The following is a 16858-nucleotide window of genomic DNA, read 5'->3' on the forward strand; positions in this document are numbered from 1 at the left end:
CACACAAGAGGGTAGAGGCTTCCTTATACTCCTGCCTAAAACCCCATAAGCCCAGCGTATAGCCTGCCTGTACACAGTGTACCGGGATTGCATAGGGATAAGTAGGAAAGATTGTTCAGTTTAAAACTCTAAGTAGGTTGGAGACGTCATTTTAAGCCTGTGTCTTATGCATGTTTATTGTGTATGCAACACATCTCTCTCCTATAACTGTTGGTTCAAAGAACTCAGTGTAAAAAGATTGGTAAAGTAAACATAAACCATGAACATACTCGTGCGTGCTGGCTTGAAGGGGACCATGATCTGGAGTGTGAGTATGCTATGTGTAGCACAAACAGATTCAGGCAGCATGTCTCAAATCCAGGACGCTGTGTTAGGCACGTTATTTGCTGGCCGCGGGGTGAGCTCCTCAGCGACCAACACGCGCTCACCTCCCTACAACACAAGCTCGCCACCACAGTTTCCATGGGACGACACCGCCCACCTGTCAGTTCGCCAAACACAGCGACACAGACACGCTTATTACTCTCTCCCGGTAAGCGGTACCCTGACGGTGTCAATGACGATGTCAATCACGGGGAAAACTAGCACTATAATCACACTGAAGACACGACCAGCCTACTCGGCGTCGGCTACGTTTGCAAACAACATTTTCACCGGAGAAAGAGGTAGCCTGAAAGCTTAGAAATAAACATAGGGGTGGGTCAAGCTACATAGCTAGCATAATATGCCTTCTATTTCTAGATCTTCTGACTAAGTTTAGGGTACTTATCTGAGCCAACGACATAATCACTGTCACTAGATATAAAGAAAACGTTGACTTTCACTCGACAGTAAAAAAAAGTTGTTATTGTAGGCCTACCCAGTGCTATTCATAGACTAGCTCCAGCGCTCGTTGCTGCGCTAGCAACTCACCAGGACACTTCACCAACTCTCCAGTGATTTCTCCTCTGACCATGCATTTATTTCTCTTTGATGGCCATCAGCTCGGTATTTCCCCATTAAGCCTCTCTCACGCCTAACCGGTTCAAAATTATATGGCTGTGGGCCATCATAAATGTTAACTGTGGGTCTTGCCACCTCTTCCTCATCCCAGTTAGATGCCAGTGCTAGTTCTAGTAGCTGCTATAAGGCTGAGGCTACTTCCACCAAAGATCTTTTTTATATTTATAGTATAGTATATTTGTTGGGCTTTTTGCCTTTATTTGTATAGGACAGTGAATAGTGAGACAGTAAGTAAGTGGGAGAGAGAGATGGGGTGGGACAGGGATATGACCGCAGGTCGGATTCCTTCTTCTTCCTGCTACACCAGCATGTTGATTTTCCAACAAGAGGAGGTAACATCCTGGACCTGGTCTACACTGCACACAAAGGAGCATACAAAGCCACCCCCCTCCCCCACATTGGACTTTCAGACCATATCACTGTTATGCTAATGCCCGCATACAGACAAAGGGTAAAAGCTTAACAAACCGGTTTGTAAGCAGGTAAAAGTGTGGCCTGAGGGAGCCTCCGATGCTCTTCAAGACTGCTTTGACACAACAGACTGGGAAATGTTTAAGCAGGCAGCCACTTACAACAACCGGACAGACATAGAGGAGTATACAGACACTGTAACCTCTTACATCACCAAGTGCATCGACGATGTGACCCACACAAAAGACATCATCACTCGGGCTAACTGGAAGCCATGGCTGACAGGGGATGTCCTCAGGCTGCTGAGGGCCAGAGACAAAGCCTACAGAGCTGGGGATGAAGCTGGCATGAAAACAGCGAGAGCCAACCTGTCCCGTGGCATCAAGGAAGCAAAAAAGGAATACACTCACAAGATAACCATCCACTTCAAAGACAGCAGGAACGCACAAAGCCTATGGCAGGGCATTCAGGCCCTCACGGACTACAAGCCCGCGCCACAGAGCTGTGAGAGCAACATCCCTCTGCTCAACAACCTGAACCCTTCTTTGCTCGCTTTGAAGCACAAAACAGCACCTGCCCACAGAAGACCCATCCCCTCTACATGAGCAGCCCCTGTGCCTCTCTGCTGCCGACAGCGTGAAGAGGACACTTGCTGCCATCAACACCGTGAAGGCAACAGGTCCAGACAACATCCCAGGTCGCGGCGCTGAAGGACTGTGCAGGGGAGCTTAAGGATGTCTTCACAGACATCTTTAACACTTCCCTGAAGCAAGCCATCGTCCCATCATGTTTCAAAGCTGCCACCATCATACCTGTGCCGAAGAAAACTGCTCCATCCTGCTTCAATGACTACCGCCCTGTGGCACTGACACCCATCATCATGAAGTGCTTTGAGCGGCTTGTCATGTCACATATCAAAGCCATTCTCCCCCACCCTGGACCCCTTCCAGTTTGCATACCGAGCCAAGCGGTCTACAGAGGATGCAATCTGCTCTGCCCTCCACCCAGCCCTCACCCACCTGGAAAAAAAGAGACTCATATGTGAGATTGCTGTTTATAGACTTCAGTTCTGCATTCAACACCATAATACCACAACAACTCATCTGCAAACTTGACAAACTGGGACTCAGTACCTACCTCTGCAACTGGCTACTGGACTTCCTCTGTCAGAGGCCCCAAGTAGTAATGCGTGTTGGCAACAATACCTCAAGCAGCATCACACTGAGCACAGGGGCCCCCCAGGGCTGCGTGCTCAGTCCGCTGCTCTTCACCCTGCTGACGATGACTGCACTGCAACCTACAGCAACAATCACATAGTGAAATTTGCTGGACGACATAACTCTGGTGGGGTCTCATCACCAAGGGCGGCGAGACTCAATACAGGTTGGAGGTCGACCATCTGACCACGTGGTGCAGGGACAACAACCTCCTGCTGAACGCCAGCAAGACCAAAGAGATTGTTGTTGACTTCCGGAGAGGTCACACCCAACACCTGCCACTGACCATCGACGGTGCTGTGGTGGAGAGAGCGAGCAGCACCAAATTCCTGGGGTGCACATCAGTGAAGACCTCTCCTGGACCACCAACACTGCATCACTGGCTAAGAGAGCTCAGCGCCGCCTGTACTTCCTGCGGAAACTCAGGCGAGCAAGTGCTCCACCAGCCATCATGACCACATTCTACCCGAGGCACCATCGAGAGCATCCTCTCCAGCTGTATCGCTGTGTAATGGAAGCTGCACTGAATACAACAGGAAAGCCCTGCAGCGCATAGTGAACACAGCTGGAAGGATTATTGGTGCTTCACTCCCCTCCCTGAAGGACATTTACACCACCCACCTCACCCTTAAAGGCGACCAAAATTGTGAGTGATGCAAGTCACCCCGGCCACAATCTGTTTGATCTACTGCCCTCTGGGAAGAGGTACAGAAGCCTGCGGCCCCGCACTACCAGACTCACCAACAGCTTCATACACCAAGCCGTGGGATGCTGAACTCTCTCCCTCCTCCCCCCCCTCCACCCTCAGCTACATAACATCCTGGACATTGGACCCAAAAATGGCCGCCTGCACTACTCCACTTGCACACTTGCACACTTGTACACTTTACAACTGGTGTTGTTGTCCTGAAACACAACACTTCTGCTGCTCTTACATAACTTGCACCACTATGCCACTTTCTTCTTATTTAGGTCAAACAGAACTACCCAAGCCTTTTATTGGCCTGAATTTGCACTAGTATTTTTATTGACTGTCTATGCACAATTTCAACCACATTTTGCTGCTCTTATTTTTTCATTATTATATGTGCCCTCTTATTTACTTATTTACTTACTTTTTTGTTTACTTGAATGTTATGTTTGTCTGTGGACCTAAATTGGTAAAATATGTCTTGTCTTCACCGTGGGATAGTGAGAAACGTAATTTCGATCTCTTTGTATGTCTGGAACATGTGAAGAAATTGACAATAAAGCTGACTTTGACTTTGACTTTGACTTTTCTTATCTCTGCTTCCACCCATAGACTGTAAAAAATAGCTTCCACCACGTCTACCTCATATGACGTCATCGCCGAATTGCGTAAAAAATAACCGTTACTAACAAAAAATTACAAAAACTGGACTTTAACACCATTTTGGAGACATATCTAACTTTATATACATATCTTGAGTGCTTAATGTATCCATTAATTGAAAGTAAGTTGCGAAACAAGTCACAAACAGATAAGCCATAGAGACTAAGGAAGAAAAAATGCTGGGTTGAAAACTGGGTTGTTTTCAACCCAGCCGCTGAGTAAAATGGGGTCCAACACAGCATTGGGTTGTCTTAACCAAGCAAATTGGGTTACTAAATTTAACCCAACAACTGGGTTGAAATTTAACCAATATGTTGGGTTATGTTGACACAACTGTTTAGTTAAAGTTATGTAATGTTTGGGTTATGTAACCAAATCCCCAAAAACTACTGGTTGATTTTTAAAATACTCTGCTTGTACAAACTTTTAATAACTCAAAGTTTGTATTTACTTACTTGAAAGTCACACCTTCTGTTAACAGCTTTAGGCCTAATATAAACAGTCTATATTAAATGGCCATCAAAAGCCATGCAATGAAATAAAACAGTTCGACACAATTATTTATTTGATAATTTTTTTTATTTTTTAATAGATAGCCTAGTATAAAATGCATGTGATACTGCCATGAAGGCAGGCAGATTCCAAAGTCTGTTTTGGGGGTCAGCCCTGTCAATCAAACAAAAAAAGAGTGCATTTTAATCACTGTTAGCCTAACGTTACAGAACATATCAAGACTTGCATGAACCATTACCAGTGAATGATATTGACAGACATAAAAATCCACCAGGAGACAAATTATTAGTGCAACACACTCGGAAACCATGACCACCTAATATTATGGAGTTGTTTTAAACATAATACCGGTAATAGCCTACAAAACGTGCGTTTATGTCAGATGAGCTTGATAACAACATTACCATTAGCCTAACATTAGGCTGACAAACATAAGTTCAGCAGTGCTAACGTTAGCTAGCTAATGTTAACACATTATTCAATTAGTGAATCCAAGTTGATGTTACCACCAACCACCCAGTAGAACCCACATGGCTATAATATGAGGCTACCCAGGAGTGCGTTTCCCAAAAGCATCGTTGCTAACTACGGTAGCAACTAACATGGTTGCAACTATGTAAGTACGACACAACTGTTCCCCAAAAACGATAGTGTGAACTATGGTGGTGGAACATACATAGTAACGATGCATCGCGGACACTGCGCCAGTGTTTCCCAAAACCATAGTAGCAACTAACGTTCGCAACCACTATCGTAAAGTTGTGTAGTTACAGCTACACCTCTCGACCTGTAGTATGTAGTAAGAACCATAGTAAACGACGTAACCCTGATGACGGAACACGCAGAGGACAGATGGATGAGAGGTAGCCATTAAACGATCCCATAACATTGCTGTGGGATACCATACCTTAGCATTGCTGGAAGCTACAATTGCACATTACTGGACAACATTATGTGGTACAGTGGAAAGTGAAGTGTTGAGGAGTTAGCCCACAACAGACCGGCCTGTGGTGAAGTGCTATGGTGACCGCAATCATCTGTGTTGTTATTATTCGTGAATTTACATGTAGCCTAATGCTAATGTGTCAGCACAGATTCTTTCGAACACCCGTTAAGTTAAGTAATCTGGTGATAAAGCTTTTGAATGCCAACGGTATTGTTATGTGAGGCTAGCATTGTAATTGTTATGAAAGGATAACGTTACATTGTAGTCGTATGTTAGTGTGTTTGGATGAAGCATCTGCTAATCATACACATAGCTAACAGTATATGGACTCTATAGCCCATTAGGTTTGTGGTGAAGTAACTGTGCTGTGGCAGAGACTGTAACGTGTGTGCTTTACATGAGAGAGGTCAGGGGTTCAAAACTGAGTCGATGGATGTGAGGTGAGTATGCCTGTGGAGTGGGGTTTGTGTTGTATCTTGTCTGATCACAAGCTATGTTTAGCGGGTGTATAAGTTAGGCTACTCTTAGTTATTATATGATCTTGATATTTGAACACATGAATTACGCTGAATTATGTTGGTACAATGACAGAATGCTGCTGTGAAGTTGAGTAGCCTCTTGCTTGGAGAACTTTAAGACCTCTGGGACTTAAGTGGGCATGCAGAGTGCTGTGGTCAGTGTCAAAATGTGACATGATTTTCACTGATTTAACTTGTCCTTCATGGCCCAGGTATGGGTAGGCCTGTCATGGGAGGCGGAAAAATGGTAAGTTGCCTTTGCTTTGTGACCTTTCAATCTGTGTATGTATTTTGATGTCATGGCTCATAGGGAACATGTGTGTGTGTGTGTGTGTGGGAGGGATCATGGGGAGAAAGTGATGGTGGGAAAGTTAAGTACATTTACCCCCTCACCCCCACCAAACTAAAAGAAATGTAAAAAACATAAACAAAAGGGGAAAAAACAGGTAATGTGGCAGGGAATTGATTGTGGGGTTTGGGTGTTTAGGGGCCAAACATATGTGCAACTAATTCCCAGTGTGCTTCCAGGCCAGCAGGAAGGTGTGCAGCAGCCACTGGAATGACCTCTTCCACCTCCTCCACTAACAGCTCCTCATCAGCCGGCAGTGGGATGTGATCCTGAAGGGCCATGTTGCAGAAGCGCCGCCACCAAAACTACACTGCACGCCTTTGCAGGATGGAGCTTCAGGCCACCAGCGGATTTGCTCACACACCTTTCCACATGCCCAGGGCCCTCTCCACAACAACGCTGGTCCGCTATGGGGGCGTTGTTGTACCTCTGCCTGCGCTGTTGGGCTCCTAGATGGAGCAGTTGACATGCTTGTATTATCATAGGGGGTTGATGGAATAAAGTAGGTCTTGAAATGTCTCAGGGAATATAGACATGCATTTGAACAGTATAGACTTTGCTACTATCTCAGCAGCAGAAGGCAACAACATGAGCAGCACCTACAGTAACACTGTGTGTGTGTGAGTGAGTGTGAGTGTGAGTGTGTATGTTGGTACAGCTGGCGCAGATCCTTCAACCATTTGAGCATTGAAACATTTGTGCTATGTGAACTGTCATTTTGTGGTTGTGATTCAACACACAACTTCATAACTACAATGGATGAAAAGTAATGGTAAAAAAACTATCTGTGCATTAAATATCATGAAATACTTGTGTGTGGTAACAGTATTCAATTTTCAGTGTCACAGTGAAAACACATAACAAGGGCAACATTGGAAAAATGCTGCATAAAGGCATGAAAAACTTCCAGTGAAATGAAGGGCAATCATAAAGTAAAGTATTCATTTATATAGCGCTTTTAGAACAGAGTGAAACTCAAAGCACTTACATAACAACATGTTCAACATTGTTCATATTACATATCCATATTTATTGCTCTTACTGTAAGGTAACTGCTAAGATACTGCACATATTTATATTTCATTTATATTACTCTAAACCACCTTCTGCAAACCAACTGTATACTACTGTCTACACTGCACTATATTTATTGTCCTGTCTATGCACCACCTGTCTATACTATGGGTGTGTTCCAAACGGGAGACAGCTGCCTACTGCCTCCCTCCCTACATAGAGAGCTGTCTCACTAGACATGACTTTGGATTAAATGCATCTTTTAAAAATGAGCGTAGCACTCTAGAATCAGAGAGGGTTAAAGCGGAGCGAGAGGCGCAAACGTTCGACAATTTCCGCGTTCGATTATTGCAAGGGGGAGGGGGGAAAATCCCCCTTTATGCAGACCAGAGTAAACCCTCACTGCACTAATGTCAATGGAGACTTGTGGAATTTTACCAATAAATTGGTCATTATGTCTTTCTGGATTTGTTGAGGGTTTTTTGGAATTTTTTGTCATAATCTGTAAGTGTTTGGGATCATTTCAAGCCTAAAAGTGTAATTTTTTAGCATTCGGATTTGTGACAAAATAACTTAATATCAGACCATGCTGCTGCCAGTTAGTGTCCGGTTGTTAGCATGCTAGCTATCCTCTTAGCTAAGGTAAAATTTTAAACAGAGAAGTGTAATTTCTTTGAAATGACAACTAGCTGAATAACATTACTTACATTAGTTAAAGTGGATAGTTTATACTCAAGTGAATTTGCAACAGTATATTAAGTTTTTAAGTCCTTCAACTACTAGTCACTTGTTAGCGATAGCTGTATTGCCATAGCTACTCCCATCCACTTGTATAGCATTTTAAGCTAGCGTTAGCTAGCTAGCTAGTTCGGTTCACATGACTAATTAAATTATTCATATCATGTCCTAAAGAATGATTCATTGGTATCATACATGATTATAGACAATAATACTGTGAACACAATTAGGTTTATCTGTTCTTATTGCTTATTAAGAGAGAAAGTTTATTTAGTGACGTAAGGTGACACTCCCACTTATGCAGACCAGAACTGTCCCGTTTTGCTCCCATAGTAACGAATTACGTTGCTCTATCTTGCTAGTAATCAAGGATCTTTGCTAGAATCTTTGGTTAACACTACGGTATGACGTTAGCAAAGGCCTGACGTTAAACTAAATTAGCTTACGTAAGCTAGCAGGCTAACGGTATAAATTAGTTTTACAGCCGGCAGATATATGGCATAATCAGATAGTATATTGTTTATTTCTAATCTGTAATCTGCAAATCTAAGCAAAATAAGATCACACAAATGACATTTTAAACATATTCAGCAGCCATTACCGATGTCATCCGCCATGTTTGTTTACCTTTCACAGCTGTTTCAGACGTTGCCGCAAGGGATTATGGGTAGAAGGCAGCATGAAGTGTGCATCGATGCTGCCTTCAAAAATGACCGTTATTTGGGAATTCTAAGATATCTTAAAAGGCAGCAGAATTTGTTTTTTCGGTTTCGAACCGCACTTGCTGCCTTGCTCCCCAGTTAGATATCTTAAAAGGCAGCAACTACCCGTTTCGAACACACCCTATATCACATTGCACTTTTCTGCCTTTTTGGCACTTCTGGTTAGATGCAAACTGTATTTGGTTGTATTCGTACTTGTGCTCTGCACAATGACAATAAAGTTGAATCTAATCTAACCATGCCAATTTTCATAGAACATAATATACATTTATCCTAAGCCTAGGCAGCGTATGGTCTCCAATCAGTAGTTAAAACTAGGACTACAGGTTCTAAACGATCATAGGAATATGTAGTGAATAAGCCCATCCAAGATTCCAACACCATTGTTAATTGATCATTATCGAGGCTCGAACCTACGACTACAAGATCCGAAATGCAGAGGTCTATCCTTTCACGCCACCTTGTCACGCTACAACAAATGAAAATATTGGCCAATATTTAGCCTATAGGCTATTCGGTGTGTTTTATTAAATGTGTAACTTATTTGTTCCCATTTGCTCGGTTGGCGATTTATGCTTCACTGATTAGGCTAATTAGTAGGCAATAGACTGTGACGTTATTATTAAAATTATCATTATTATGCCTATTATTATTATTAATAGCCTTATATATATATTTTTAAAAGCATACATAGCCTAGGGCCTATTGAAATTACTGCCTATTGTTGTAATAAGTATTATCATTATTTTTATTATTATTATTATTATTATTGATATTGTAACTGATGGGCCCAGGAAATGTCATGCAATGTCAAATTTCATTACTTTTACGTGACTTAATGCGTTCGGCTCTAACCGACAGAGCCCGACATTCTCCGAACACATCTGCAACCAATGTAGTCTGAACTATGTTGGTTGAAACCATAGACTGTATATATAGTTCTATATATACAGTCTATGGACTGAACTGTTGCTCAAAAATGATCTCCCGCCGCCGGACAGTTCAAACGTCGTCGCGCGGTGCACGTTTCAATCACCACGTCACAATTTCCCAGTAAACCATAAATCCATGACTTTTCAATATCTTTTCAAAATGAGGATTTGGATGGAAAATAAACATACACTCTAAAAAATGTTGGGTTAAAAATAACCCAAATATAACCCAGCCGCTGGTTAACTATTGGACCAACACCACATTGAGTTATCCTAACCCAATGGTCTGGGTACATTATTAAACCCAGCAGATTGGGTATGATTCTAACCCAAAACACTGGGTTATATCAACACAACGTTAGTTAAATTGGCACAATAGACTGGGTAAAGGTAACCAATGTGCTGGGTTATAACTATATAAATGTTGAGTAAAATTCACACAGTATATTGGGTATAGATTCAACCCAAACCACTGGGTTATATCAACAGAACTACTAGTTAAAATAACCAGTTGTCGGGTTTTCTAAACCCAGTATTTGGGTTGCATTGAGAGAAAATGGGCAACAAATAGCCATGCAATGAAATAAAACAGTTCGACATAATTATTTATTTGACAGTTTACTTTATTTTTGAATGGATAGCCTACTCTAAAAGCAGCATCAGCATGTGATAAGTTACTTCCATGAAGACAGCTAGATTCCACGGTCCATTTGGGGGTCAGCCCTGTCAATCAAAGAAAGAAAAAAAGAGTAAATTAATCACTGGTATTGACAGAACTTTAGATCAAGACTTTCACGAACCATGATCAGTGAATGATGTTGACAAACATTAAAAATTCGGAGACAAAATATTAGCGCAACACACTCGGAAACCATGACCACCTCATGGAGTTGTTTAACAGCAGACTGACAAACATACTTTCAGTAATATTAACGTTAGTGGCAGTGATAGTTCTACCGTTAGCTAGCTCATATTAACACATTCAGTTAGTTAAATTCAAGTTGTCTGTAACGTTAATGTTACCACCAAAAACCACCCAGTAAGTTACATGGCTATAATATGAAGCTACCCTGAATGAATTAATATGTTGTTTGGCATGATGATTACCGTACGTAAAGAGACTACTTCGACTGTATACATTAGCTGACACACATGCTGCACTAACACGAAGCATTTGTTAGAGCTAGAAGCTAGCATACCAACCGTCTGCTAACGTTAACCTAGCCAGCTGTTGGTATGCTAATTTTAGTTCTTTGTAAAAGTTTGTTTTGTTTCTGTTCAGCAGTTCATACCCAGTCAACACAGAACTATGTTTTTAAGAGTCTGTCTTTGTGTAGATTTAACATTAACATGAGCAGTAATTGTAAGACTGTAAATTAATATTAGCTAACGTTAGCTGGCTTGAATGTCACAATTCTTAACCTGCTTAGGCTGAACGAAATTGGCAGGCAGAATATCCATTCATATCACGAAGGTATCTCTGGGTGTAGGCTACTTTTAAAATCCGTCTGAATAATAATAATAAAAAAGTTAAAAGCAGATACATACCTTCCAAAATCGCCTGATTTCCACTGCATGGACGGTTGAAAGAATAACGATTTCCCCCGAACTCTCAAATAACTATGCAGCTGTGTTAAATCTTCTTCTGTCAGGTTTTATGGCAGTTTACAGGCAAAGTGTATTACCGCCATCTACTGGACTGAGATGCAATCAATTGGATGTTATTTCAAGGAAAATCATAAAAATAAAAAATAAAATAAATAATATAAATAAATAAATAAAAAATAAATAAATAAATAAATAAAAAAAAAAAAAACAACCAACTAAATCCTATTTGCTAATTGTGTTTCTTTGATAAATGTGATGACAGCACTAGTGATGTTTCCTGATCTAGGCTCACCTAATAAGGTGTCTAAAGAGAAGGCTTTCTTGGCTGCGTTCACTTCCCTCTTTAGCTTTTCTCTTTGTCTGGAGAATCTTAAGCATTTTAAAAGAACATGATCTACATCCTCTCTCATTCCACAAAACTCACATTTTCCAGTTGGATGTTTATTTACAACATGTAAGCTATTATTCAAACCAGTATGGCCTATTCTCATCCTTGTAAACCAAACCTCCTCTTGTCTGTTTGGGTACATAGGTTTGTTATTTAGGATATTCTTTTGTATATTATATAAATGTCTACCTTTCTTCTCCTTATCCCATTCAGCTTGCCATATTAAGTTAACTTTGTGTTTGATGATTACCTTAACTTCTGATCTGCTGAGAGGAATGTTTAACTGAACTTCCTCTTCCTTAGTTGCCTCTTTTGCCAGCTTGTCTGCTTCCTCATTACCACCAACTCCTTTATGAGCAGGTACCCATACAAACTGGATTGATATTCCCTGTTGACTGATTGCAAATATGATATTATTAATTTCATTCAATAAATCCTGTCGGCATGATGATTCTCCATTTTGTATAGATGTGAGAGATGACATTGAATCAGAACAAATAACTGCTTTAGGGGGCCTAGCTTCTTCTATCCACTGTAATGCAATAATAATAGCTGTCATTTCAGCTGCAAATATGGACAGATGGTCTGATGTTCTCTTTTAATAGAGATTTTTTGTGATCAGGGATATATGCTGCAATACCTGTTTTACCCTCTGAATCTTTAGATGCATCTGTATAGACCTGTGTTGTATCATAATACATACTTCCTAGATATTGCTCTACGTTCTGATACACTCCTCCAGATTTAGCTATCTCTTTGGTTTCCATAATTACCATAGGAGAACAAAACAACCAAGGTGGAGTTCCTACCAGGGGCACAGTCTTACTACAATTGATACCATCTATTTCCAGTTGGTTTGCTATTTTATTACCATCCCAACCAAAGCTACAAATCTGGGATCTACCATATTCCCAACTTTCGTTAAGAACTTTCTTAGTGGGGTGTGATACATCATGTTCCTTTAAATTAATCCAGTAAGCCATACTCAACTTAATAATGTCTAAGGCTTAAGGGCATTTCTCCTGTTTCTATTTGTAATGCTGGTATTGAAGATGTTCTAAATGCACCACAACATATCCTCAGACTTTTAGCCTGCATTCTATTGATTTCACCAATCAATGTCTTAGATGCTGAACGATACACAATACATCCATAGTCTAACACTGATCTTATCAGTGCAATATAAATTCTTTTTAAGGGACATCCCTGACGCTCCCCCAGTTGTACCCTGACAAACATTTCAAAACATTAATGCCCTTTTTGCACCTCTCATTTATTTTCTGTATGTGTTCCTTAAATGTTAACTTGACATCAAACCACACTCCCAGGTACCTAATAACGTTAACTTGTTTTAATGATTGATTATATAACTTAAGTTCTAGTGTGGGATTTATTCTTTTCTTTGAAAAACAAATAAATTGAGTCTTCTCTATAGACAAATGAAAACCCCACTCACATGCCCATTTTTCTACCTTGTTAATAGCCAGTTGCATTTTTGGTTGTAATATTATCAATATTAAGGCCCTTTTACCCACAAAGCTCCATCATCCGCATATAATGCTCTATTAATTCTAATGTCGTCTATTGTATTGAAAACATCATTAATCATGATGTTGAACAGCACTGGACTGCATACACTACCCTGAGGTGTTCCGTTTTCTATTGAATAGATGTTAGAAAAATTAACCCCAACTCTCACTTCTATTGTTCTATCCTTTAAAAAGTCTCTAATCCAGTTAAACATCTTACCACTAATACCCATTCTATTCAGCTTAATTAACAGTCCCTCCTTCCATAGCATATCATACGCTTTCTCTATATCAAAGAATGTTGCTAAGACTGATTCTTTACTGACTTGCTTTCCTTACTTCATTTTCTAGACATACAACAGGGTCCATCGTGAAATGCGTCCATTACGGAACCCACTCTGGTGTGGGGAGACAAGACCTCTTTTTTCAATTTCATACATTAGTCTTCTAGTGATCATTTTCTCCATAAGCTTACATAAGTTAGATGTTAATGCTATTGGCCTGTAACTTTTAACTTCAGTCTTATCTTTCCCTGGTTTCCCAATAGGAACCACTACAGAATGTTTCCAGCCCAAAGGTAATCTTCCTTGCTCCCAAACCTTATTGTAAAGACTTAAAATTATCATTTTAGCCATATCATCGACTTCATTAATCATTTTATAACATACACCATCCTTCCCCGGTGAAGTATTCCTAACCCCATTTAACGCTCTCCTAAGTTCAAATAACGTAAATTCCTTATCTAGTGCACTCTCGTTTATTACATGTTTCCCCAGTAGCCCTTTACTCTCATCCATAACTTTAACTCTCCAAGACAATTCCTCATCAGTTAGGTTTTTTGAACTATGAACCTTAACAAAACTTTTTTTTTTTTTTTCTGCTTTCTCTTGATTAGTTACTGCCTCTTTATCATTATTTTTAATTACAGGTAGAGAAAATTCCCTTCTAATGCCTCCCATCTTTTTAATCATGCTCCAAACATCACCCACTTTGACTTCTGCTCCTATTTTACCACAAAAGTCACGCCAATATGTCCTTTTAGCTTCTTTTATGACTCTTTTAACCCTTGAGTGTAATTTTTTATATTCCATTAAGTTGGTATAGGAATGATTTGATTTAACAATTTTGAAAGCTTTATGTCTGGCTTTAATTGCTTCCTTACAATCATCTGACCACCAAGGTACCATTCTTCTTTTCCTCATCCCAGAAGATTTGCCGAGAACCTCCTCCGCTGACTCACATAAAATATTTGTAATTGTTGAATTTAACTCATCAACATCATTACTCATTTCTGACATTATTCCCATTAGCCTGCCACTTGCCTTCATGCTATATAACCCCCAGTTTGCTTCTTTCATTCTCCATCTTGGAAACCAATTCTCTTCAAGGCACACATTTTGATTTCTAATACCTAACCAAATAATATAGTGATCACTGCCAAGATAATTTTCACTAACCTCCCATTCACTTACCCCTGCTATCTGATCAGATACTAATGTAAGATCTATTGCTGATCCTGTTCCATGAGACGATCATACCTAGTATTCCTTCCGTCCATTTAAACAAACCAACTTATAATCATCCATAAACTCCTCAATAGTGCTCCCATTTTCATCCACCTTAGTACCTCCCCACAGAGTGTTATGTGCATTAAAATCTCCACATAATACTAGCTTCCCATTCCCTCCTCACACATATTGTCTAGCATTTCTCTCAGGATTCTTTTACAAGGGTTATAAAAGTTGACGATTTTAATCTTAGTTTTACCTACCCAGATCTCAACCAGGACTGTTTCAACCTCTTTATCTGCATTTAAAGCTCTGTAATTAATCCCCTGCTGAATAAATGTGGCCACTCCACCTCCTGCAGTATCCCTGTCTTTACGCACTGCTGTATATCCATATATTATGAAATCAAGTGATGATTTTAACCAGGTTTCCTGTATACAGATAATGTTGGGTTTAATATCTAATTCCTCAATAAAGTTTTTTAAGTTCCTGACCATTAGCAATTAAACTTCTGGCGTTCCACTGTAAAATTGATAGACTCATTACGAACTGCCACCTGGTACCTGGCTATCAGAAATTCCTAATACCATGTTATGAATAGAGTCAACTGACAAATCATGAATCTCTAGATACTTTTCTGCTGCTCTTTTAATTATTTTAATTCTATCACTTCTACTTGCCACTTGGGCTGAACAGTTAACCACTTCCACCATAAAAAGCAATGAAACTTTTCTTATCCACAATTAAAGTATCTTCAGTTACCTTACAACATTTCTGGGTCGTTTGAGCTTGACTAGGGGTTAAATCTAAAGGGGCCATACCTACTTTAACCCTTGATTTTGCTTGGTTTTCTTTGTCAACCTTTTTAATGGCTTCAGCATAAGTAATGATCTCTTTTACCTTAACATTTTGCACTTGAACTGCTCTTTTATGCATTTCGCACCCTTTGTAGGCCGCACTATGTTCACCTCCGCAATTACAGCACTTGATTTTCGTTCCTTCCGCACATTTACCATATTCATGTTCGCCTCCACATTTAGCACATCTGGGTTTTGATTTGCACGCAGAAGAAATATGTCCATATCGCTGACATTTAAAGCATCTAGTTGGTGGGGGGATGTAAGTCCTCGTCATATAACTTACATACCCAATCATGATTCGTTCAGGCATCTTAATCTCATCCAACACTAACAAGACAGACAAACTTGGTCCTTTACTTCCATTCCTAAGTACTTGCAAACGCTTGACTTTGCTGACTCGAACTCGTTTAACATTGCTTTTAATGTCTTCTTCTGACAAGTCTGTCGATACTCCAGATATCACCGCCATTATTTTACCCCTTTCTTCCCAGTCTTGGGCTTTAACACTTTTTCCCCAGTAACGTTTTAAGTTTCATCAATCCCATTCTCTGATCACTGTCTTGACAAACCACTAACAGGTTACCATCTCTTAGCGTTCTGACGGAGCGAACTTCTCCTATTTGCTTATACATTGCTTCACTGACTTTTAATGGGTTTAATACACAGGGGGTTTGAAATCGAATCACTACTTTAACCTCAGTCCTAACTCTTTTCGTTTCATCTAGTTTAGTATTTCCTTTTCTTTTCTTCGATGCTCTTTGAATTAAATTCCATTCACCTTCGTCACCTTCGCTTATAGTACTCTCACTATCATGCTCCCCTGACAACTCCTCCAAATCATTAGATCTAGTTTCAAACTTATCCATGCTTAACAATCCATGATCACATCCCAGTCCACCAAACGCCATTTCCAATGGGTCTGGCGGCTTTTTCGCATTCCCGGAAGCACTCATCGCTTCCGACGCCCTCTTCCTCCGTGTGTCCTCCTCCAGCTGTGTTAAAGTTACCCTGGTGCTGAGTAGTGTGCTCACGTCAGGTGGGGGAGAGGAGGGGCGCTGTCCTAAACTATCAACCCAACAAGCTGGGTTACAGAAAATAACCCAACATGAGTAAAAACAACCCCACACAATGACCCAACAGTTTCAACTCAGCGTTTGGGTTGAGAAAATAACCCAGCATTTTTTAGAGTGTAATGTCAATGTCACCTTGCTATCTGGGAGCTTAAAGCCTGTGTTGCAGGTTAACCACC

The 16858-nt window shown here is 40.5% G+C and overlaps 2 protein-coding genes across 2 annotated transcripts in view; one reads left to right on the forward strand and one right to left on the reverse strand.

Annotated features, from left to right (window-relative positions):
- Positions 1-16858, forward strand: part of LOC125310347 (NXPE family member 3-like) — a 78376-nt gene that overhangs the window by 4569 nt on the left and 56949 nt on the right. The window lies entirely within an intron of this gene.
- LOC125310348 (ribonuclease H1) lies at positions 11355-16105 on the reverse strand. Its single transcript, XM_048267676.1, has 3 exons — positions 15897-16105; positions 11963-12107; positions 11355-11415 (listed from the first exon to the last, which is right to left on the reverse strand). The coding sequence occupies exons 1-3, from the start codon at positions 16076-16078 to the stop codon at positions 11398-11400; spliced, it is 345 nt and encodes a 114-aa protein (XP_048123633.1). The 5' UTR covers positions 16079-16105; the 3' UTR covers positions 11355-11397.

The sequence above is a fragment of the Alosa alosa genome, chromosome 17 (genome assembly GCF_017589495.1).
Source record: "Alosa alosa isolate M-15738 ecotype Scorff River chromosome 17, AALO_Geno_1.1, whole genome shotgun sequence".
Classification (NCBI taxonomy): Eukaryota; Metazoa; Chordata; class Actinopteri; order Clupeiformes; family Clupeidae; genus Alosa; species Alosa alosa.

Bases quoted from the DNA above. Each gene is read 5' to 3' on its own strand.
- LOC125310348 (XM_048267676.1), bottom strand. From the start codon at position 16,078: ATGGCGGTGATATCTGGAGTATCGACAGACTTGTCAGAAGAAGACATT. The intron at 12,108-15,896 runs GTATGTAAGTTA...ATTTGCAATCAG, and splicing joins CCTGAACGAATCATGATTGG to TCAACAGGGAATATCAATCC.